This window comes from Myxine glutinosa, chromosome 4 (genome assembly GCF_964187855.1).
Source record: "Myxine glutinosa chromosome 4, kmMyxGlut1.1, whole genome shotgun sequence".
NCBI lineage: Eukaryota > Metazoa > Chordata > Myxini > Myxiniformes > Myxinidae > Myxine > Myxine glutinosa.
The window spans coordinates 203,987,215-204,013,362 of NC_136264.1; the positions used below are offsets into that span (position 1 = coordinate 203,987,215).

General features: G+C 41.2%; 1 protein-coding gene across 2 annotated transcripts in view; it reads left to right on the forward strand.

Moving 5' to 3' along the window:
* The window catches only part of LOC137425657 (hyaluronidase-4), a 91,853-nt gene that overhangs the window by 13,583 nt on the left and 52,122 nt on the right, over positions 1-26,148 (forward strand). For both annotated transcript variants that reach the window (XM_078776931.1, XM_078776930.1), the window contains exon 2: positions 22,565-23,519. In XM_078776931.1, the coding sequence (XP_078633057.1) occupies positions 22,602-23,519 (918 nt within the window). In that variant the 5' untranslated portion in view covers positions 22,565-22,601. The remainder of the gene's footprint in view (positions 1-22,564; positions 23,520-26,148) is intronic.

The window sequence follows — 26,148 nt, forward strand, 5'->3', positions numbered from 1 at the left end:
ACTAACACCTGAACCAAGCTTACTTAAAGCATCAATAATATGTTTCTCCTTCTCATTCTTCTTACTTTTACCAGCAACAGAAACTCCATAATCAAGTGCATTTAGCAACTCAATATATAACCTATCTTCCTCTCTTTCCATATCAAGTGGTTCCTCAAAATATTTTGAACCGCTGAATCCGGGGTTTGTTAGAAGAAACATTAATCTTGGAGTTAATTTAACATTTGGTTGAGTAGAACTCAAGAACATCAATTCATCATTAAATACCAATACCTTTTCTTTCACAAGATGAAACACTGCTGGTTCTTCTGTTGGAATGAGACCTGCTCTGGTTTTTGAATCTGCCAAATATTCATTGTTTTGAAGAGCTTCCACTACATAATTAGGGGGTTGATTTACCTCCTCAAGTTTCTGAAATAATTCTTCATCATTATATTCTAATTTTCCAAGTTCTTGTTTTGTTATCTGACTAAAATCTTTGAGCATTTGAAGTTTTTTCGGAGTAAATTCTACCGTGGGAACTGTAGGGTGTTGAGTTTTTAAAAGCGGTTTAAAAAATTTCTCTTGTTTTCTTTCAAAGGCTTCTTCACCAGTTAGTTTCTGTCTCCGTTTCTTCTTTATCTCTTCCTGTTGTTTTACAACTTTTGAAACCAACTCTTGATGTTCTTTAAACTTTCTTGCTCTTTCTTCAGTATTCATTTTCTGTATTTATTTATTGAAAAATATCATTTAATGAATTGCAAAGGTCAATGGGAAAATTTTCCTTTTCTTCATCATTATAGTAAATGTGTTGAAATAAATCCTTTTCTTTAAATATTTCATCAAATTCTTTATTGGTATTAATACGAGTTGTTATTTCTTCTTCACTAATACTTGTATCTCTGCTTTTCATACGTTTGCGTTGAGTCTCCTCATCGATATCAAAACCGAATGATAAAATCTTAACTCCATCACCACACAAATGTTTAATAATTTGTCTCATTCCTTCAGGATTAGTTTCTAAAATCCCAAGACCATTAGATTTTACTTTATTTAACTCACTCTTACAATGTGAATATTTTGTAGAACCAAGAGAGACCTCCTCAAATATTTGACCTTCGTTCCTCAATCGCATATGTTCCTCCATTGAAATGTAGTAATAATCTTTCCCTTCTACTTCTCCTGGTCGCTTTGCTCTGGTTGTAGTACTCACAAAACGAATCATAGGGTGTTTTTAAAAAAAACTTACAATCTTTTCATTTTTACTATTCAAGAGTTTAGATTTATGAAAGTTCTTTCCTGAAGCAGATTTACCCACAAGATTAACTAGAACGGGCACTCGGTAGAGCGCATACCTTCGCCGCAGCTACTTTTGTTGCCAAAATAAAAGACTACAAGATCTGTGTAGCAAAGCATTTTGGCATTAGTTTCATACAAATTGGACACAAATTGACCGCGCTATGGTAAAAAGACGATTTTGACCTTTTCATGACCTTGACCTTGACCTTTGACCCGATCGATTCCAAAATCTAATCAAATGGTTCCCGGATAATAACCTATCATCCCACCAAATTTCATGCGAATCGGTTGAATACTTTTTGAGTTATGCGAATAACATACACACACACACACAGACATACAAATAAATACACAGCGATCAAAACATAACCTTCCGCTTTTGCGAAGGTAATAATAAATAGTTATCATTTATATATGTAATTATGTTTAAAATAAAAATACATCCTTTAATATCTCATCTTGTTTCACAACAATATATTTATATTTTTCAATCGTGTGTTTCATATAATTTTCAAATTCTTTTTTACTACATAACGTAGAGCAATTATCTCTCCAAAAATTATTTACATCTATTGAATTTAACTTAAATAAAATAAAAGTATTGGCATTGTTTCTTATTGAGCGTCGAGGGAGTTGAAAATATGATTGACTAAGATATATACAATTACAAGAAGAATGTCTCCCTCTTGTATAGTAGCTATCCATTACTGTTTGGTTTCTCTCATTAACACAATCATCAAAGATGACGAGGTTCTTTTTTGATTTATCTAAATCTTGAGGTGAAGGTATATCATCCGTATTATCACTGAGAATACAAGTTATGGGTTTGGTTTCGATTTTGATTTCTGTGTATCACAAAATAATTGTATTATATCTTCAATATTATAATCATTTAGTTTGTTTTGAAGTTTAAATAAACCGATAATGTCTTCCTTTTTAAGACCTGCATTAAAACCCTGTGAGAGTAGTTGATACTCGGGTTGAAAACTAGACTTTGTAAAAATTATTAAATTATCATAATCTAAAAAATTAGGACCAAGGAGCATCTTTAAAAGTAAACAGGTTTTTCCACATCCGCTTGAACCAACTATTAGACATCTCAATGAATTTGGAATGTTTTTATGGTTATTAAATTTTATCTTATTTTCCCAAACGGGTAAAAAATCATTCATTTATATATTTGGAAAACAAGTCATCTAACTTTTTTTGAGCTATTTTAGAAACTCTATATTTTATCCTGAGTTCTGGTTTAATTTCAAAATAATTCATTATTTTATTTATATAGTATCTTGTATTAACATTTCCATTAAAATTATTTTGAATAATAAATATCATTAAACCCTTATACATTTCCTCAATACAAATAGTCTCTTCCCTTGAAAGAAATGGTGTATTATCATCACAATACTTAACATTCATCTCTCTTATTAATCTTGTAAAGTAATTCATTTTTGGTTCTAATTTAAAAGAGTTATATTTTTTTAAATATTTTTTATTATCATTAATTAAAATTAAATCACAGAAAATACATTGTTTATATGAACCCTCATTATTAAGCCCTATTCTATCACAAGCTGGACAATTCTCTAATTTATCATATGGAGAGTCTGGAAATTCTAAATATCCTTCAGAACTTACCATATTTATATGGTAAATTTTTACTTAAACTAAACGCAAGTTTATTCATTAATAAATACAATGTTTCAAAGCACAAAAGACAAATTTCAATCAATCTCTACTTCGGTGAAAGATATAGAAAAATATGTCAAAGATGTTAAATTGAACAAAGATAAATATGGAAATTTTTGGGTAAAACCAGTTATGGAAAATAACATGAGCCCCTCTATTTCATTTAAAGGAAGAGCTCTAACTATACCTGGAAAGACATCCATTAAAGTAAATCGAACAAAAGTTTCTCCTCTACTCCTGGCAATTTATTCAAAGCTTGAAAAAGTGATTGACCACGATACTTTGAAAAAGAATGATAAGACCATCAACAATACTCGTGGAGAAATTTGTATTTACTTTAATAATCCAAAGGGTGTAGATCTAAGTAAAATGAATGATGTTAATATTTCTGGTGAAATGTCATTTCGTTCTATGATAGTTAGAGATTATTTAAAGATAACTTTTGATATTAAAAATGTAGAGATTGAATCCGTTAATGAAAGAAAGTATATTGGTATAGATGGAAAGGTTTTTTCTGCTAATTAAATATGAGTCATTACAGCAGTGAAGATTTTACTATTTCATTGAACTCGGACGATAGTGATGATAGTATTTCATTGAACTCGGACGATGGTGATGATAGTATTTCATTGAACACAGATGATAGTTATGATACTAATAGTTTGTGCTCAAATGATAGTTATGAGAGTAGCTTTATTGATGACTCTGAGTATGATTCTGAGTATTCATGTGATAGTTATGACTTAGATGATTCTGAGTGAAAAGGTGTTTTAGTTTAAGCACAGCGATATATATAAAATGGAGCTGTAAAGCTCAAAAGTGTTTTATTTTAAGCACAGCGATATATATAAAACGGAGCTGTAAAGCTCAAAAGTGTTTTATTTTAAGCACAGTGATATATATAAAACACCACATTTTCTCACGCTATAAATATGGTTTATTGTGATACTTGCGAGAAGGAAGTAAAATATTATAAACAACATATTCTCACCGCAAAACATACATACAACATTCTTAACAAACTTTCCCCTCTTCCACCTAAAACAAAACATTGTAAGGTCTGTAAAACAACCATCCTCAAGAAGGGGTTTAAAGCCCATCTTAAAACTAACAAACACTTGTCAAAATTGTTTACTATTAAAAATACTGATGGTGCTTTCAAAAGACATATCAGGATCCGAATCTTTAACTTCAAACCTCCCGAACCAAAGTCTATAGTTGATGCTGTAGAAATAGTCAAACCTGCTGTTCAAACATTGATTGAAAAAACACTAAAAGAAATGAAACCACTTAAATTTTATATGGGGGTAAAATTAGAAATGACAAAGGATAAAGGAGTTATAGATACACCATACATGAGAACTGAGCCACACTTTATATCTTCATATCAAGATTTTAAAACATCAGGAGTCTATGATGAACTTATTAAACAAGAGCAAGATGTGGATAATTCAATCGTAGGAAGTGGATTCAATATAGGAAAAATTATTTACATAGACATTCATATTCTTAAATCAGATCCTCTAAAAGCTTCTTCTTACATTGATTTACCCAGTGTTATCAAAAATAGAAAAGCAGTTATCAATATCAAAAATAAAGACAATAAATGTTTTCTCTGGTCTATTTTAGCACACTTACATCCTCCACATTTTCATGATGAAAGAGTATCTCATTATAAAAAATATGAGAATACATTAAAAACGAAAGATCTAAAGTTTCCGATGACTTTAAATGATATTCCTAAATTTGAAAAGATGAATAATTTATCAGTTAATGTTTATGGTCTAACAGAAACAAACAACATTCAGGGTTTAAAGCTTTCTGACAATTGTAAACAAACTCATATTAATCTTCTATATTTTAATTCAGAGGAAAATTCACATTATACATACATCAAAGATATTGCTAAATTAATAAAACCACAAGTCTGTAAGAGAACAAATAAAATATATATTTGTTTGCGTTGTCTTAACTTCTTCAATTCACAAGAAAGATTAGATAAACATTCAAATTATTGTGGCGAACATAAATCAACGGTAATCAATATGCCTAAAGAAGGCTCAAAGATCACATTCAAAGATGAAAATAAAAAGATCAAACATCCATTTGTTATATATGCTGATTTTGAAAGTATTCTAGAAAAAATAGATACTGCTTCTCCAGATCCAAAAGAATCATACACAAATAAATATCAAAAACATACTCCTTGTGGTTTTTGTTATTATATCAAATCATCCGTTGGTGATGAATATAACAAGGTAGAGGTGTATAGAGGCTCAAATACCCCAGAGGAGTTTGTGAAACGACTAGAAAAAGACTGTGTCCGATTAACCAAGATAATGAGAGAAACCAATAAACCAATGTCCTTAACAAGTAAAGAAAAAAGGGAATTTAGACAGCCAAAGGTTGACTGTCATATTTGTGAAAAGAAAATTGGTAAAGGTCTAAAGGTTAGAGACCATTGTCATCTCACTGGTAAATATAGAGGTCCGGCTCATCAAAGTTGTAATATTAATTATCAACTCCCCTCTTTCATTCCTGTCTTTCTTCATACCAACGCTCATTATGATACACATCTATTTATCAAGGAACTCTCAAAGACTTCTGGAAGTATCTCAGCAATTCCAAACACGGATCAGAAATACATTTCATTCACAAAAACAATTCACACATCTCCTATTACTCATATCAGATTTATTGATACATTTAAATTCATGGCAAGTCCATTGGCTAACTTGGTTCAAAATCTAAAAGAGTTTCCATGTCTTTCAGAGTATTTTTTAGATAAAGATTTTCTAACACAAAAGGGAATTTACCCCTATGACTATATGGACTCATTTGAGAGATTCAATGAAACACAACTTCCTTCAAAAGAAAATTTCTATAACAAATTAAACAACAGTAATATATCTGATAAAGATTATGTACACGCACAAAATGTTTGGGAAAAATATAACATCAAGAATCTTGGCGAGTATCACGATTTGTATCTCAAAACTGATGTGCTTTTATTGGCCGATGTATTTGAAGCCTTTAGATCTGTTTGTCGCACTGGATATGGATTGGATCCTGCTCACTACTACACAGCACCTGGATTGGCCTGGAGTGCGATGTTGAAAATGACAAAACAAGATTTGGATTTGATAACCGATGTTGATATGCTTTTGATGATTGAAAAGGCAAAAAGAGGTGGAATTTCACAAGTCTGCTCGAGTAGATACGCAAAAGCAAATAACAAATATCTTCCAAATTATGATCCAACGAAAGAGAGTTCTTACTTGATGTACTATGACGCGAACAACCTGTATGGCTGGGCAATGTCTCAGGCTCTTCCTTATGGAAAACTTAGATGGGTAAAGGAAAAAGACTACAAAAACGTTTTACAAGATGTATGTATCTCTACACAAAAAGAATTGGATGAAGAAAAAGTTGGTTATTATTTTGAAATTGATTTAAAATATCCAGAGGAACTCCATAACCTACACAAAGATCTCCCATTTGCTTGTGAGAAAGAAAGTCCAAAGAAAGAATGGTTGAGTGATTATCAACGATCGTTTGATATAGGTGAATCAACAGAAAAATTACTTACTACATTATATAACAAGAAAAATTATGTTCTACACCAAAGAAATTTGCGACAATATTTATCAAAAGGTCTAAGAGTAGAGAAGATCCATAGGGTTCTAAAGTTCAATCAAAGTCATTGGTTAAAGGGGTACATTGATTTTAATACACAAAGAAGAACAGAGTCAAAAACAGATTTTGAGAAAGACTTTTATAAATTGATGAATAATGCGGTCTTTGGTAAGACTATGGAGAATGTGAGGAAAAGACAAAATATCAGACTATCAACATCTTGGGAACAAGCATCAAAATTAATTAATAGACCGAGTTTTACTCGAGCTGAGGTCTTTACTGAGAACTTTTGTGCGATCCATTTGATTAAAGAGAGTATTGAAATGAACAAACCTATTTATATTGGAACATCAATTCTTGATTTATCAAAGTCATTAATGTATGATTACTTTTATAATAACTTGAGGAAGAAATATCAAAATGATGTTAATCTACTTTATATGGATACAGATAGTTTTATTTTGAAAATTAATACCAACGATGTTTATTCAGACATGAAAAGAGACATTAATATCTATGACACGAGTAATTACAGTCCAGAGAGTGAGTTGTTCTCTTCTAAAAATAAAAAGGTGATTGGAAAGTTCAAGGATGAATTAGGAGGAAATGTTATGAGTGAATTTGTGGGATTGAGGTCAAAGGCTTATGCTTATAAATACATTGTGAATAACGTTGAAAAGACTGATAAGAAGTTAAAAGGTGTAAAGAAAAATGTTATTAAAGAAACAATAAACTTTAAGGATTATTATAACTGTTTAACAACAAAGAAAGAAGAGTTTAGAAAGATTAATGGAATAAGAAGTTATAAACATCAATTATATTCAGAAGAGATAAATAAGAAAGCATTGGGGGCTTTTGATGATAAGAGGTTTATTTTAGAAAATGGAATTGATAGTCTCCCTTATGGTTATATAAGTATATAAGTGATAAGATATATATAAGTGATAAGATATATATAAGTGATAAGATATACATAAGTGATAAGATATATATAAGTGATAAGATATATATAAGTGATAAGTTAAAAAGGGGGGGTTGGGGATTTTAACGGGCTACCGCCGCCTTTTTTACTATTATATAAATGATAGAACCAAGTATCAACCAGACTAAAGAGTGGAGGTGTAATCAACCTTGGTATATAAATGGAAAACATAATGAATGTGAAAAATATCAAATAGGTATAATTGAAAAGGCAACTGGTAAAAAAGTTCACAAAACAAATAAGAGAATTAATTTAAATACCGGTGAGTTGGGTAAAAAAGATAAAAATATTTTTGAGTGGACGGAAAACTTTGATGGTTGTCAGGAAAATATATACATTAATTTAAAAATGGTATGTGGGAGAGGAGGCGCTCAGACAAGAACATTGAGGGAGGTTTATCATTTTATTTTAGCTCAGTTAAAATATCTTGATAAAGAACCAAACAAACATATTTTTTGTTAATGTATTAGACGGTGAGGAGAGTTGTAGGAGAATTAAATTATTTCCCACACATAAACAAATATTTGTAGGGTCGTTGTTTGAGTGGGTCAAAGATGATTCACCAGATGATATTAAGAGTAAACGGTTAAAAGGTCCATAAGGTCAGAAGGATCACAGGTTCACACAGAAGGACCATTGTTTAAGTGGTCTAATGAATAAGGATAACATGTCAAAAGGTTAGAAGGTTCGTAAAGAACAGGGTGAGAGAAATAGAGGTGTTTAGGGGCAATGAGGGAATGGAAAAATTAACATGTAAGTGAATGGGGATTTGGGGTGTCCCAGAACCAACATTATTACACTACTGCTCTCGCACACGTTCACTATTCTCTGTCTTCCAGTACTGTTTCAAAATCCATTTGCGCTCCTCGTCCGTTGAATTACCAGCCATCGTTAAATTTCCACTTCACCTGCAAATAATTATATTATAATAGATGTATTATCGAAAAAATTACGAAAATAAAAATATAAAAAATGGTAATAATGATTTTAATGAATTAAATGAATCCTCGTATTAAATGAATCCTAGCACCACTATTATAATACTGGTAATACTGGTATAATCCTTACTGTATACCTACTTTTGCAGCCCCCTCTGTATATATATATATATATATATATATATATATATATATATATATATTGTGAGAAACCCCCGGTGAAACCACCTTTGTTCTCACCCAAATGAGTGCCCCGCCCACCACTGACGTAACCTCCTTGGAGCCTCACGCGATTGGGAGGCGAGTCGGGACGTGATTGGTGGAGGGTCAGAGAGCGCGGCCGCCATCTGATGAGACGGACGCAGCTCGGAGGTTCGAGGCCTCGAGGCGAGGGGACTTTCGTTACGCCTCACGACAGCGAGTTGTGCTGATCGTTTATAGTTATGGATTGTACGAGTGAGTGATTCCGGAAGAGAACGAGTGATTCCCGGAGATCGTAGATTGGAACTGTGAGTCCTATATTGCCTGCTTCGTGTTGGAGCTCCTGGCCGACCGTTCCTGGCGGCCTTGTGTGGTATTCCAACGTGGTATCCTTGGAGTTCCGGAGCTCGTCGATTGGAGCCGCGAGGATCTTACCTGCGTCTCGTGGGAGCGTCTGTGGCCGACCGTTCCTGCAGGCTTGTGCAGCCTATTCCATTTGTTACCTTTCATGGTTTTTGTGATCGAGCCAATAAAGCATCGTGCCTTACCCCTAGAAGGCCGATTAAAACACAATTGTGTTGATTACGTCTCTTTTGTCCACTCCGTGGATTACTTGAAGCCCGGACATTTACGTCCGTATTCCGTGCTGGGATACATTCCCCAGACGGGATCGCGACAAATGGGTTGCTCGTCCTAGGATCATTCAAGTAAGAGCCATTCGATTGAGACGGGAATTCTGCAGTGGACGACATCTTCTGGCATCTGTTCATCGCCTTCTCACCAGCGGACGCCGTCTGGGAGGAACTTTCTCGCCGTAGGACGCTGTCTTGGGCAGAGAAGTGAATAGCCTCGGATCCCTCCAAACAACCGACAAAGAATAAGCGAATAGCCTCGGATCCCTCCAAACAACCGAAAAAAAAAAAAAAACGTGAGTATTTGTACGTGGTATTTTTCTCATTGGCAATTTGATGTGCGGGTGATATTGCGTAGTTGTGTCGTATTTCCCCAACAGAGCGTTGTGTTTGAGCGTTGTGTTGAGGTTGTGTTTTGTGCCTGGTCGTATGATAACTCGTAGCCAAGCTATGTCGACCAGGGAAGTGAGAGTTCAACCTGATCATGTTGACAGTCACGTGGGTGGCGAGGTGAGCGACGCAAGCAGCCTTGACCCGGTCACTCAACCCGAGATGTTAGGAAGCGATTCCATCATGACTAAATGCATGCGTTCGCCCTTCTGGACCGGGCTGACTCCGGTTCAACAACTTGACATGTATAACAGGGAGAATGACAGGGCAGAGGCAGAGCGTGCTGCGGCAGCAGAGAGAGAGCATGCGGCAGCAGAGAGAGAGCATGCGGCAGCAGAGAGAGAGCATGCGGCAGCAGAGAGAGAGCGTGAGAGAGAGAGAGAGCGTGCGGCAGCAGCAGAGGGAGAGCGTGCAGCAGCAGAGAGAGAGCATGCGGCAGCAGAGAGAGAGCGTGCGGCAGCAGCAGAGGGAGAGCGTGCGGCAGCAGCGAGAGAGCATGCGGCAGCAGAAGCTGAACGCGTCAGAGAGCATGAGTTGCGAATGTTGACTGAACGACTGCGGGCAGAGGGGTCTGCTGCAAGAGTCCCGGAAACTGTTCATGTTCGTTTGCCGGACTGGACGGGAGACACGAAGCCAGAAGCGTATCTGGAGATGGCGGAGAAGTTGTTGGCTGCCGGTGGCATTGATGAGAGCTTGTGGGTCGGCCATCTTGTGAGCCATCTATCTGAGAAGGCGAGGGAGGTATATGCGAGGATGGCAACCGAGGACGCAAACAAATACAGGGCATTGAAGGCCGAGATTTTGAATGCCTATGCGGTGTCCGCATGTATTTATAGGAGAAATTTTTTCAGCTGGACTCGTGAGTCCAGTCAAACCTATGAGGAACATTCGCGGGCCTTGTTGGAACAGCTGCAGAGATGGTTCAAGGGGAGCAAGGTGGAGTTACCTCAAGCGGTTGCGGAACTCCTGGTGCGTTACCGTATCGATCAACAGCTTCCGCCTGACTTAGCATTGTTTCTTGTCGACAAAGACACTGTTTCCTTGGCAGACTGCGTCAACCTTATTGATAAACATGTTTTGGCGTGCAAAATGCTGCAAGTCACGCAGTCGCGTCGTAAGACGGAGGATCATGCGATCAAGCCCGCCCCCCGTCTGCCCGGCGGCTGGATCGAGGGGAAGGGTTCTCCGATGACCTCCACTGGGGGCGCTCGCGAGCCGCAGACCAGGGCAGGGCCCTGGTGCGATTTCTGCAAACGCGTGGGGCACGGTGAAAACCGCTGTTTCTCTAATCCCGCCAGTCCGGCCTACCGAGGCAACCCTCCTGTTAAGTCGGAGGGAGATCAGTGGAACTCATCCGCCGGGCCCTCGCACACGACGGTGGCATCGGTGACCGAGGTCACTGCCACCGGGGCTAATTCCATTCATCCACTGCATCAGGAGTATTCAGGGACAGCCTTAGTGGGTGGCCCCGATTCGATGCTGAAGTTTGAGACCAAATACCTTCGGGATACTGGGGCGACACGGTGTGTTCTCCGGGTGGGGGTAGTTCCGGCCTCTCAGATGCGTTATACCGGCGAGTATACCCTCCTTCGGGGCATTGACCGGGTTCTTGGCCGGTACCCCCTTGCCCTCCTCGAGGTCCGGAGTGACATTTTTAAGGGTCCAGTGACCTGTGTGGTAGTACCCTACTACCCTATACCCGGGGTCTCCTTGCTGATTGGCAATGATGCCATAGCCAGGGAGGAGTCATTGACTCTGACCTGTGGGGGGGTCCCTAGAGCCCAGAGTAAACAGGCGGAGAGAGTGGCGGAGTCAGACATATCTTCACTCTGGCCCGAGGAGCCTAGCGCCTCGACTCCAGTTTCCGACGGTGACGTTGCGTCAGCTGAAGTCCACCCGAGCCTCCCGTCAAGCCAACCTCAGGTGCCGTGCTCCTCAGGGACCGCTCCCGCCATGTCGCGATTCAGCAGGAACGCTAATGCTAAGGTATATGTGGGAAACCTGGGCAATGGAGCAGCGAAAGCCGAGCTAGGGAGGGTCTTCGGGCATTACGGACCACTCCGCAACGTATGGGTTGCTCGGAACCCACCTGGATTCGCAGTTGTTGAGTTTGAAGATCCACGAGATGCTGAAGATTCGGTCAGAGCCCTTGATGGAAGGTTAATTTGCGGATCGCGGGTGTGCGTCGAGATGTCGAATGGCATGTCGCGGCGGCCTCGTTTCAGACGTCCTTTGGTCCGCAGGCCGTTCGACCCGAAAGATCGATGTTACCAGTGCGGTGAAAGGGGTCATTACGCATATGACTGTCGTTCTCGACACCGGAGGAGAACCCGCCGCTCTAGGTCTCGGTCCGTTTCCCTCCTGTAAATGTTTCCCCACCTTGAGTTTGGCTCCCTTGTTTCTCTATTGTGCTTTGGGTGAAGTGTAACTCTTGTGGGGTAGATGTTAATGGGGTGTATGGTGTTTAATATTGTGTGTGAAAAAAAAAAAAAAACTGGTTCATTGTTTACCCTGTTAACGCCTGTTAATGGCCTGTTGCGTTAATAAGTGCGTTATTGTTGCGCCATTGCGTTGCGTTGTATTGTTGCGTTGTTTCGTTATTGTTGTTAACAAGTGTTAGTAATTGTTAATTGCGTTAATTGCCTGTTAGCAATTCCCGCCATCATCTTGCCATGTGATTTGCACCTACTACAAATACTGGTTTTAAAAACGCCGTCTATTCGACGGGGTTTTTACTTAGGGGGGGAGGACTGTGAGAAACCCCCGGTGAAACCACCTTTGTTCTCACCCAAATGAGTGCCCCGCCCACCACTGACGTAACCTCCTTGGAGCCTCACGCGATTGGGAGGCGAGTCGGGACGTGATTGGTGGAGGGTCAGAGAGCGCGGCCGCCATCTGATGAGACGGACGCAGCTCGGAGGTTCGAGGCCTCGAGGCGAGGGGACTTTCGTTACGCCTCACGACAGCGAGTTGTGCTGATCGTTTATAGTTATGGATTGTACGAGTGAGTGATTCCGGAAGAGAACGAGTGATTCCCGGAGATCGTAGATTGGAACTGTGAGTCCTATATTGCCTGCTTCGTGTTGGAGCTCCTGGCCGACCGTTCCTGGCGGCCTTGTGTGGTATTCCAACGTGGTATCCTTGGAGTTCCGGAGCTCGTCGATTGGAGCCGCGAGGATCTTACCTGCGTCTCGTGGGAGCGTCTGTGGCCGACCGTTCCTGCAGGCTTGTGCAGCCTATTCCATTTGTTACCTTTCATGGTTTTTGTGATCGAGCCAATAAAGCATCGTGCCTTACCCCTAGAAGGCCGATTAAAACACAATTGTGTTGATTACGTCTCTTTTGTCCACTCCGTGGATTACTTGAAGCCCGGACATTTACGTCCGTATTCCGTGCTGGGATACATTCCCCAGACGGGATCGCGACAATATATATATATATACATATATATATATATATATATATATACATACATACATACATACATACATACATACACACAGGAGGGGTAGTCAATAAGTAACCTTATAATATTTTTCACAACTTGTTTATTGCATATTGTATGGGGCTGAGCATTGTCATGCTGCAGCAAAACACCGGCAGTGAGTAGTCCATGACGTTTTGATCTGATTGCTGGTTTCAGATGGCTTTTAAGGAGATCACAGTATGATGCACTGGTGACGGTGGTCCCTCTGGGTATGTAATGCTCTACAAGTGGGCCTCGGCTATCCCAGAAGAGCGTCAGCATCACTTTTCCAGTGAATGGCTGTGTGCGGAACCTTTTGGGCTTTGGTGAAGTTGAATGGCGCCACTCTTTGCTTGCCCCCTTCATTTCTGGCTGAAAGTAGTGGAGCCAGCTTTCATCCCCAGTCACTACGCGCTGCGAGAAAGCGTCGCCTTCTCTTTCATAACGTCTCAGACGTTCGTCACATGCGTCCATTCGTCGTTCTTTCAGTTCGGGTGTGATTTGTCTGGGCACCCACCTTGCAGACACTTTGCGGAAACCCAGCACGTTGTGAATGATATGGTGTGCTGAACCATGGCTAATGTTCAATTCGGAGACCACTTAATCCAGTGTAATGCGGCGGTTTTCCCTTGGCACGTGCTGAACTCCTGCAACCATTTCTGGTGTGTTGGCTGTGTGAGGCTGGCCCGAGCGAGCAGCATCTGCCACACTGGAGACTCCACTTTTAAACTTCCTGTCCCAGTCGTACACCTGCTGCAGCGATAGACATGCGTCACCATATTGCATCTTCATTCTGTGATGGATTTCACTGGGAATCACACCCTCACTTCCCAGGAAACAGATGACAGAACATTGCTCCTCCCCGGTGCATACTTCCAAGGCAGCTGCCATCTTGGAACTGCTCTACTAACGTCATACGCTCAATGTTGCCAGATCTAAAACAGGCAAAACATTAGTTTACTCGGGATTACCCATAGATATAGTCTTACCCATAGATATAACATATGCCGTCTACAACTACACACATTACATTCTTGAATTTATATCGCCATTTTAAGGTTACATATTGACTGGCCCTCGTGTATATATATATATACAGTCACGTGAAAAAGTAAGTACACCCCATGTAAAGTTTTGACTTTTTCAACATATTTCAACATACAGCTATTTGATCTATATTTCAACAATATTGACAGATAAAGGTGATATAATATAACAAATATCATGAAACATTTACATTTTGTAGTCCATTGTATAATTTAAATAAACATAAATTAATGCAAATTTTGCATGTGGAAAAAGTAAGTACACCCCTACATTTATCACGACCTCAAATACCTAAAATTAGAATCAGGTGCACCAGCTCAGGTGCAAATGATTAGAACATCGTTAGAGAGGATCTTGGAGGAACCTGTCTTATTTAATCCTCAGACATTTAGTTTGGTTTGCTCTTTGTTGTTGAAGTGTGCGGCGTCACCATGCTTGGATCAAAAGAGCTCTCTGAGGCCTGCAGAAAGAAGGTTATAGATGCCTACGAGTCTGGGAAGGGATTTTAAAAGCTCTCCAAACAATTTGAAATCAATCATTCGACTGTTTGGAAGATCATTTACAAGTGGAGAAGATTCCAAACAACTGCCAACTTGTTCAGGCCAGGCCGCCCCAGCAAGTTCAGCCCGAGAGCAGACCGCAAGATGCTGAAAGAAGTCTCTAAGAACCTCAGAATGTCATCACGGGACCTACAGGTAGCTCTTGCCACTGTTGATGTCAGTGCACGAGTCTACCATAAGAAAGAGGCTGCACAAATTTGATCTACATGGGAGGTGTCCCAGGAGGAAACCTTTGTTGTCCAGAAAGAACATCAGGGCAAGACTAAAGTTTGCCAATGAACACCGAGGCAAAGACCAGCACTTCTGCAACAATGTGCTCTGGACAGATGAGTCAAAGGTAGAGCTATTTGGCCACAGTACCAGAAGACATGTTTGGCAAAAACCAAAGATCATTTGACCACAAGAACCTGATACCAACTGTAAAGCATGGTGGTGGAAATATTATGGTTTGTGGCAGCTTTGCTGCATCAGGGCCTGGGCAGCTCACCATCATAGAATCCACTATGAATTCTTAATTGTACCAGAGGGTGCTTGAGGATAATGTGAGGCCATCTGTCGGAAAGTTGAAGCTCAACCGAAGGGGGTCCTTGCAACATGACAATGACCCTAAACATGCCAGTAAATCCACCAAGGAATGGCTGAATAGAAAGAAATGGAGGGTTCTGGAATGGCTAAGTCAAAGCCCGGATCTAAATCCCATCGAGATGTTGTGGGGGGATTTGAAATGAGCTGTGCATGCAAGAAACCCCTCAAACATCGCACAGCTGAAAGAATTCTGCATGGAGGAGTGGGCAAAAATTTCTCCCAGTCGATGTCAGAGACTGGTAGACAGTTATAAGAAATGCCAACTTGAGGTTGTTTCTGCCAAAGGGGGCAATACCACCTATTAGAGCCAAGGGTGTACTTACTTTTTCGACATGCGAAATTTGCATTTATGTTTATTTAAATTGTACAATGGACTACAAAATGTAAATGTTTCATGATATTTGTTATATTATATCACCTTTAAAATGAAGATCAAATAGCTGTAGCTGTATGTTGAAATATGTTGAAAAAGTCAAAACTTTACATGGGGTGTACTTACTTCTTCATGTGACTGTATATACAGACTTGGCATTTAATATGGAATATTTTTTTTGTGAGGGTGAACTTACTTTTCAAGATGACTTAGAACCAAAAGTTCATTGGAATTATGTTGAAATTATTCTAGATTTTGTTAATGTGACCTTTAATATAAACAAAAACCACATTTGACATTTCGAAGCAAATAAATTGATCCTTGAAAGTGATGTAAACTTATGTCGAACTCAATTCACGGACAGTACTGTGTTAAACTTCTGTACGTTTTCCAGAAGTATCTCTTTATTTTGCACATTAGCCAAAAAAGATTTCAACAAAAACAAAAGCTAAATTATGACTGGGATTACGGACAGTAAAATTGCAGTTCAGGACTTCGTGTAACCCCCACGAGCATTCAGGATAGCACGTACACGTCGAGGCATGCTGTTCACGAGATTTGCCAAGGTTTGGACAGGAATCGCTTGCCATGCAGTGACAAAAGTCTGCTGCAATTCACGCACAGAGGTAGGCTGCTGGACCAAGTTGTCGATTTGACGCGTTAATTCTGCCCACAAGTTCTCTATCGGATTCATATCCGGGGACATGGCAGGCCACTCCATATGCTCTACACCACGGTCAGCAAGAAAATGTTGGATCATGCGAGCACGATGAGGCCGTGCATTGTCATCTTGGAAGACAAAGTTTCCTCGAAAGGCTGCATGAGCAAATGGAAGCAATGTTTCTTCCAGAATGACCCTGTACTTGAACTGGTTCAGGTTTCCAATCAGAACAACCAGGTCAGTTTTGCCCCTTGCATGAAAAGCAGCCCAAACGGTCACCCCACCACCTCCAGCTTGGACTCTTGGCACTATACAATCTTCGTTGTGGGCTTCATGCACTTGTCTGCGCACTCGGACACGGCCATCTTTACGATAGACCAGAAATCTAGACTCGTCACTGAAGGTCACGTGAATCCAGTGTCCTGGCTGCCATTGACGGTGCTCTCTGGCCCACTGCAATCGGCGCTGGCTGTGTTGTCTGGTCAGGCGTGGCTTTCTCAGGGACGCCTGGCACGATAGCCTGCTTGAACCAGTCGTTGGTTGACTAGCCTTCTGGATACAGGCACATTTGTCAGTTGCTGCCACTCAGCCCTAAGCCGATTAGCTGACTTAGTACGGCCATTGCAGACTAACCGGTGCAGCTGGCGATCATCTCTCCTTGTGGTTCTGCGTGGACGTCCTGGCCTCGGTATTGGAGTAGGGACACCCCTCTGAGCATTTCGTTTCAGGATCTTTGACACCTGACCTTGAGTGATGCCATACTGCTGAGCAATAGCACGCTGTTTCATGCCAGAACTTCGTAAAGCCACCACTCCATGACAAACAGCATTGTCAAGTTGACGGACCATCTCCAGAGGAAGCGGCAATAACTTTTGTAGATGTGCAGCAATTGTTTTCCACTAATACAGAACACAACAACCCATATATACCCGATTGTGAAGCCAATCGTCAAATGTACCTGTCCTTACATTTTGTGATGCCACCTGTGATATAATCCTGTTATTGACTTCTTGCTGCGAAAGACAATCAGTGACATGGTTCTTTCAACAAAGACATCACCGAAGGGTAAAAGAAACTCACCAGATTGATATACTGAGTTCAGAAAGTAAACCCAAATCAAGAAGAAAAAAAATTCCATATTAAATGCCAAGTCTGTATATATATATATATATATATATATATATATATATATATATATATATATATATATATATATATATATATATATATATATATATATATATATATATATACATATATATATATATATATATATATATATATATATATATATATATATATATATATATATATATATATATATATATACAGTGAAACCTTGACTTACGAGTGCACCAACTTACGAGTTTTCCGAGATACGAGCCGTCGCTCGGGCGGTTTATTGCTTTGAGATGCGAGCCGAGATCTGAGTTACGAGCTTACGCCATCCGCCACCAAGTGGGTTCCGGTCACGTGGTTATCTTGCCGTGCAAGCATCTCTACCGTATATCGCTGCTGCTTTGTTTTCGCATTTTGGTTATTTTTGAAAATTTCTTAGTTTTAACCATGGGTCCTAAGAAATTGAGTGCCAAGGGCAGTACTGAGAAGAAGAAGAGGATGATGTGCTTGGATATAAAACACGCAATCGTCGAAAAACATGAGCGAGGTGTGCGTGTTGTCGACTTGGTGAGGCAGTACGATCGTAGTACTACGATATGTACGATTTTGAAGCAGAAGGAGTCGATAAAGGCTATAACGCCAGCCAAGGGCGTTACGATTATTTCAAAGCTCCGGACCTCTATCCATGAAGAGATGGAGAAGTTGTTGTTTGTGTGGTTGACGGAGAAGCAGCTCGCAGGAGATACCGTGACCGAGAACATCATGTGTGAGAGGAGAAGAGCATGCCAGGCCACAACTTGTTCAGAGTGCCGGCCATAGCTCGCCTTCTCTTTGTGGAAAACACGGTGAGATCCTTAACATCCAACAACTAATGGGACGCAAACGGGGCGCCCAGTTTAGCGGTACACACATTGATGAATCACCCTGCCTGTGATTCACCCATGACAGGTTATAGCTGGGTCGGGATTCAAACCCAGGCTGGACAGTTTAGAGTCAAGTGTGCGTACCTCCAGTCCAGGCCATCCTGCCAACCTGTATGCTGCATACAGGTGAAATATAAAGCGCGAGATATTTTTATATATACTGTATATTTAAAAAAAAATTGGTGTGGTTTTTGGCGGGTTGGAACGGATTAATAGCATTTCAATGCATTTTAATGGGGAAATTTATTTTGAGAAACGAGCAAATTGAGTTACGAGCTCGGTCACAGAACGAATTAAACTCGTAAGTCAAGGTTTGACTGTATATATATATATATATATATATATATATATATATATATATATATATATATATATATATATATATATATATATATATTGTTACAGACGCGGTTTTGGATGTTAGTTTACCGAGCGGTTTGGTATGACCGCGTCTGCACAGTTTACCCGATTATACTCGAACGTTGGCCGAATCGCGCTACGCTAGATCAATGAAGGAAAGGACACAACGGCTGGGTTAAATGACACGACACCAGGGGTACAGTTCTCAAGACCTCCGGAGGAGGTTATAATATGGGTTTGCAGAACGTTTAGATTACACGGACAAGAGGTACGGCACAGAAAGGTGGGCACTTAAACACGGTCTTATCTTAGCCCTGACAGACCACAGATAAACGGGACAAGACTGACTCACACAGGGATTGATGGCAAGGAAGGGCAGGCAGTTGATAGCTCAAGGTGCACCTTGAGCTCAGGGGCAGAATCGACCCGGTCCGGTCCAGAGAGGCGGGGAGGTATCGTCGCGCTGGAGGTGGCGTCCTTTTCTCTCCAAGCTGAGGCGCATCTTACGTCACCTCCGGTAAGTCGCTGCGTATATCCAGCGGGGAGTGACACGCCCTCGGCTCGTTAGCTCCGCCCCAGATGGAATCGGTCCGCCGCTTCTTATTGGGTGCGGGGGGGTTACCGGGCTCCGCCCTTGACGAGGAGCTGACAGTCAGCCCCTGTGTGGTAACCCCGTCGGAGCACGTGGTCAATGGCGGCTAACCAAGCCGGAGTGAGGACGCGCACTCCCCGCGCCGCTGCCGCGCCGCCCCCGCTGTTGTTGTAGTTTCATGAGGAAGATGGGAGGATGCGGAGATGAGATTGTGGGGAGGTATTGGGAGGTCCTAAACTTACTACTGGTGCCATACAATCACATTCTGGTGCAACGAAGAGTCAGAATTAATGGAAACGAGTCCTTAACTGACATAGACTAAGAATAACTAGCAAGATGTCCTATAGTTGTCTACGTGAGATGCGGTGAACCTGGGCACGACATTTAATGGGGGAAAAAGGGGAAGGTCGGGGCTACAGAGTGTTGTTTACAGACAATGGGACTAGGGAATGGGGGATTGGGGAACGTTGGGGAGTATTGGGGAAATAGGGGAATATTTACAAGCGGATATGGATGGAGGCCAAATCCCATATCCGCAACAATATATATATATATATATATATATATATATATATATATATATATATATATATATATATATATATATATATATATATATATATATATATATATATATATATATATATATATATATATATAATTATATATATATATTTATATATATGTATATATATGTATATATATGTATATGTATATATATGTATATATATATATATATATATATATATATATATATATATATATATATGTATGTATGTATGTATATATATATATGTATGTATGTATGTATATATATATATATATATATATATATATATATATATATATATATATATATATATATATATATATATATATATATATATATATATACAGTGAAACCTTGACTTACGAGTTTAATTCGTTCTGTGACCGAGCTCGTAACTCAATTTGCTCGTTTCTCAAATTAAATTTCCCCATTAAAAGGCATTGAAATGCTATTAATCCGTTCCAGCCCCCAAAAAACCACACCAATTTTTTTTGTTACGTGTTTTTAAATAAGAAAAATGTACTTTATAAATAACAAATAATGTATAAACAAGCACGACCTCGTATATACTGTTCATAATAAAAGAGAATGTTGTAGCGACCCATGGGTCCCCCAAGCAAGACCGGCATCAGAATCTCCTTGCTCCAGCCGGTGACATCACCGGCGGGGATCCCCGGCGCCAGAGTGGCTGGTCACGTGACCGCCAAAGCGTCCCGCGCGTGCGGGTATAATGAGCTACACCTGTGGATCACGTGACCACCGAAGCACGCCTCGCTTGAGAGGCGTGGCTTTCGGTTTCGGTTTGGGTTTTTGGTTTTGCTTTATAAGGCAGCCCGATAAACGGGCTTTTTAGTGTTCCCGAGTTGGTTTTACGAATAAACATCTTCTCGGACGAGTTTGTGCCTTGCCATCCTTTTATCCGTATTCTGCTGGAGTCCAGACTCCTTCAATGTAAAGAAATAAACTGGTTTTATTAAGTGTTGTGGCGGACACGAAAGCACTGACGTGGTGACATCACCCCGCACACCAAGTGGGGGTGGGCCACGCCGGGGAGAGAGGCGTGGCCTCAGGATATATACGGGGGCGCAGCCTTGAGCAGCTTAGTGCTGCAGTTTGAATAAAGACTCTTGTATGAACCGCGTTGTCCGCTTGCTCCTTGCGTAAGCATTAGCGCGCGCAGCATCGCGCTACAGTGTATTTACCTTGAAGATCAGACGAAGATGCTGGCGGAGGTGGAGGAGATAACTTTTGCCCTTTTCGCCACACTTTCCTCGCTTTCACTTGCAGGGCGTTTCAATAAAAACCTGTCCAACGAGGTTTGTTTCTTCCTCCCTTTCAAAATGTTTCGAAAATTCTCCATCTCTTCATGGATAGAGGTCCGGAGCTTTGAAATAATCGTAACGCCCTTGGCTGGCGTTATAGCCTTTATCGACTCCTTCTGCTTCAAAATCATACATATCGTAGAAGTACTACGATCGTACTGCCTCGCCATGTCGACAACACGCACACCTCGCTCATGTTTTTCGACGATTGCGTGTTTTATATCCAAGCACATCATCCTCTTCTTCTTCTCAGTACTGCCCTTGGCACTCAATTTCTTAGGACCCATGGTTAAAACGAAGAAATTTTCCAAAATAACCAACATGCGAAAACAAAGCAGCAGCGATATACGGCAGAGATGCTTGCACGGCAAGATAACCACGTGACCGGAACGTTCATTGGGCCACCTAGTGGCGGGTGGCGTAAGCTCGTAACTCAGATCTCGGCTCGCATCTCAAAGCAAAAAACCGCCCGAGCGACGGCTCGTATCTCGGAAAACTCGTAAGTTGGTGCACTCGTAAGTCAAGGTTTCACTGTATATATATATATATATTAGCAGAAGTACCCGGGGAAGGGAGGGGAACGGGGGGGGGGGGGGGGGGGAGCGAGCCCCTTGGCAAAGCAAGCAATTTTTTTTTTCATAGCATTCATAGCGTCATAACGTTCATAGCGTTTCATGGCCTCATAGCGATTTTTTTTTTTCATAGCGTCATAGCGTTCATAGCGTCATATCGTTCATACCGTCATAGCGTCATAGCGTTTCATAGCGTCATAGCGATTTTTTTTTCATCGCGTCATAGCGGTCATAGTGTCATATCGTTCATAGCGTCATAACGTTCATAGCGTTCATAGCGTCATAGCGTCATCACGTGATCGCTCTGAGCGAATCAGCGCCCACCTGCGCTGATTCCGTTGATTCCGTGCGCTGAAATGCGCTGAGGTAAATATGAATAATAAATATGGATCGTCAAATATTTTGAGTTCGGCCATGTTCGTCCCAGGCTCAATGGCCATGTCTATGCCAAATATCAAGCACGTGAGCCTCTCCGTTTCGGAGTCTATCGGTAACATTACACACACACACACACACACACACACACACACACACACACACACACACTGTGTTTTATTTATTTTTATATATATATATATATATATATATATATATATATATATATATATATATATATATATATGAATAGTTGTACGAGTAGTTTATGTTGAAGCTTTGGTTCTAATTGACGCATGTGCTTTATTTCCAGATATTTTCTACAATCGGTGTTTGACAAAAGCACAGATATGCATTCAAACCAGGTTATGCTTCTTTGGATCTCCATCTTGTTGAATGGACTTTGTGAAGGTGGTGAAGGGGGACCCATCCACGTGGAATCGATCCTGAGAAGAAAGCCATTCATTGTGGTGTGGAATGCACCAACATCCGAGTGCCAAAAAAAGTACCACGTAGACTTGGATTTGAGCCCTTTTGACATTATTGTGAACCACAATGAGAGCTTCCGTGGTGATAACATCTCCATTTTTTACCATGACAAACTTGGCTTCTATCCTTTTGTAGATGAGCACAATGTGACGTGGAACGGAGGCATTCCACAGAACGGAAACCTTTTTGCACATCTCGCCAAATCCAAGCAGGATATTGAAAATATACTTCCCAGTAAGGAGTTTGGGGGCATAGCTGTAATCGACTGGGAAAAGTGGAGGCCAATTTGGGAGAGGAACTGGGATGACAAAACTGTGTACAAGAGGATGTCTAAGGACAAAGCACGCAAAAAGCATCCTCGATGGCCTGATAAAAAGGTGACTTTTTTAGCAAAGGAGGAATTTGAACAAGCAGCCAGGAAATACATGCAGGAAACACTGAGGTTGGGACAGTTGATGAGGAACCAAGGATTGTGGGGCTTTTATCACTTTCCTTACTGTTACAACCATTACTCAAGCAAGATTAGGAACTACACAGGAGAGTGTCCGGATATCGAGAAAGCGAGAAACGATAAGCTGTCATGGCTTTGGTGCCAGAGCAACATCTTGTTTCCGTCCATATATCTGAGCACATCCTTGCGTTCCAATGACAATGTTAGGAAGTTTGTGAAACATCGTGTTGCTGAAGCCATCAGGGTGGCTTCATCCCAGGCATTTCCTCCCGACATACTCGCTTACTCAAGAATTGTGTACACCTTTACCTTCGATTTCCTGGTCCCGGTATGTACGAGGGATGTTTTATTTTTTTGAAGATTTGGTTTATTTAATCATGTGTTTCATTCATCAAGTAACAGCTTGGAGTTTGGGAGAGTCCATATTCACAAAATTGCGAGAACTGCAGATCTGAAAGCACAACCAACTTTCGATTTTTGCAATATGGCAAAGTGTCAAAATGTCGGTTTCAGCAAGAGTGGCCTCATGTATAAATGCATGTAAACACAACACATGTATACACATGTTTGCAAGTGTATGTGTATGCACCCATGTGCATGCACACACATGTACTTACCCACTGATATGTACATAACCCACTGACGCACCATTCCTCTCATGTTATACAGCTGCTATCCTGCCCTCGAGAAAGAGAACAATGTTTAAATTCCAGTCTTTGAAATGCTAACAGTGGATTGGGTGTCCATCTTTACAATGTGAGTCATATCATACTCCCTGGCTGTGTAGTAGGACTCACAGTGTAAAGTTGTTACATGTTCCTCTGTGTCGCTCCTCAATAAAATATTTGATCCTTTCTCAAATAGATGGTATTCCAGATGAAATGCCATAAATGTACTTATTAATTTTTAACAAGTTTTAATGACAAATATAAAACCATTACCATTATACAGAGTAAAGTTTCAAGTTTTGTTTCATGTTTGCACACGTTCAGTATGACCCCCATTATGATTAAGCGCAGCGTGTATCCGTATGCATACTTCCATAACTTTTCCCATAGTGTTTCAGGCATTTGTAAAAGTGTCTGTGTGCAATCCCGAGTCATTGTTTTTGTGTTGTGGACAGTTTTTTTTTATGAGGAGAGGAAGGAGAGCATCTAATTGCTCCTAAAGAAATGCCCAAAGAATAAGTGACATGGATTAAGGCCGACCTTGTTATAGGCTAGGGGAGGCCTTTGTTAATATATGTATGAACATCTGACTGTTGAGACCCACCAGCTGTTGAGTTGGATGTCAGGGGTGTTGCTATCCCAAATGCTGACCCCCCAAATAACTGTGAACCACCTTCACTTGTGGAAACACAGGTGGCGGTGAACCGGTTGAAAGGGGGCAAAGCTCCTGGGATTTGTGGCATCCATGCTGAGCTTCTCAAGGCTGATGGAAATGCTGTACTTGAGTTGCTGCATGCAGTTCTGTGCTCTGTTTGGAGCACAGGCATCATCCCAACTGACTGGAAGAGGGGCCTTGTTGTCCCCCTCTGGAAAGGGAAGGGTGATCACCATGACTGCAACAACTACCGAGGGGTGACGCTACTCTCGGTGCCAGGCAAGGTCTTTGCTTGGATAATTATTGAGAGGGTTCACCACCGTCTGCTTGAGCGCCAGCTACCAGGGCAGTCGGGCTTTACACCAAAGAGGTCAATGATTGACCGTATCCTTGCACTTCGGGTCCTCAACCGAACGCAAGCGAGAGTTTCGTCAGGGGCTGCTTGCAGCCTATGTTGATTGCCGCAAAGCGTTCGATTCGGTGAATCGGGATGCCCTCGAGAGGATTCTTGGTCTTCGTGGGGTGCCACCAACGCTGATCAATCTGATCTCTGAACTATACTCTGGTACTGAGAGTGCTGTGAGGTGTGGTGGCTCCATCTCTGACTTATTTCCAGTTGTTACTGGAGTTTGGCAGTGGTGTGTACTGGCTCCCACACTCTTCAGCGCTTGTATGGACTGGATTCTGGGGAGGATGTTGGAGAGGTCAGGCTGTGGTGCATCATTTGGGAGTGTCAAGATCTCTGACCTTGATTTCGCAGATGATGCAGTCATCTTTGCGGAGACGCCGGATATTCTTACAGGGGCCCTCCAGGCACTGAATGAGGAGGCGGAGCCGCTGGGATTACAGATTTCCTGGGTCAAAACAAAGATCCATGCTTTCAGTGACATCTTGGATGCTGCTGTCTTGTCTGTGCCTGTTTGTGGTGAACAAGTTGAGGTCACGAAGAGAATCACTTACCATGGCAGTGTTATTCATGTCTCCGCATGTTGTGGGCCAGAGGGTGATAGACGTCTGGGTCGGGCCTGGGGAGTCATGGATTCACTGGATCATTGGGTGTGGTGCTGTCGGTATCTATGTAGGAGGACGAAAGTCAGAGTCTTAAAGACCTTGGTGCTTCCAGTCTTGTTCTACGAATGCGAGAATTGGACCCTCACCAAGGGCCAGAGAATGAGACTTAACTCCTTTGGAACCAAGTCTCTTCAGAGAATCCTTGGCTATTGCTGGTCGGACTTTTTGTCCAATGAGCGGTTGCTGAGAGAGACTCAGATGAGATTGGGCATGTGGCTCGTTTTCCGGACGCTGATCCAGCTCACCAGATACTCTCAGCAAGGGAGCCCTGTGAGTGGAGGAGGCCAACGGGCCGACCGCGTGCCTCGTGGTTGCAGCAGGTTGATCGGTATCTCAAGGAGATAGGGATAGGCCAGGCATCAGCCTGGGGGATGGCCAGATGCAGGCCCCTGGAGTACCGTCGGAAAGTGGATGCGGCGACACGCTGCTCCTCGCATGCTCCCATACCTGACCTGACCTGTATGGACATTGGATACGGCATGAAATGACCTTGATGCTGAGCCAGGAATGAATCCAAGACAATATCTTTGGTTTGGGTTCCCTGCTTCTTGTTTGAAACCATT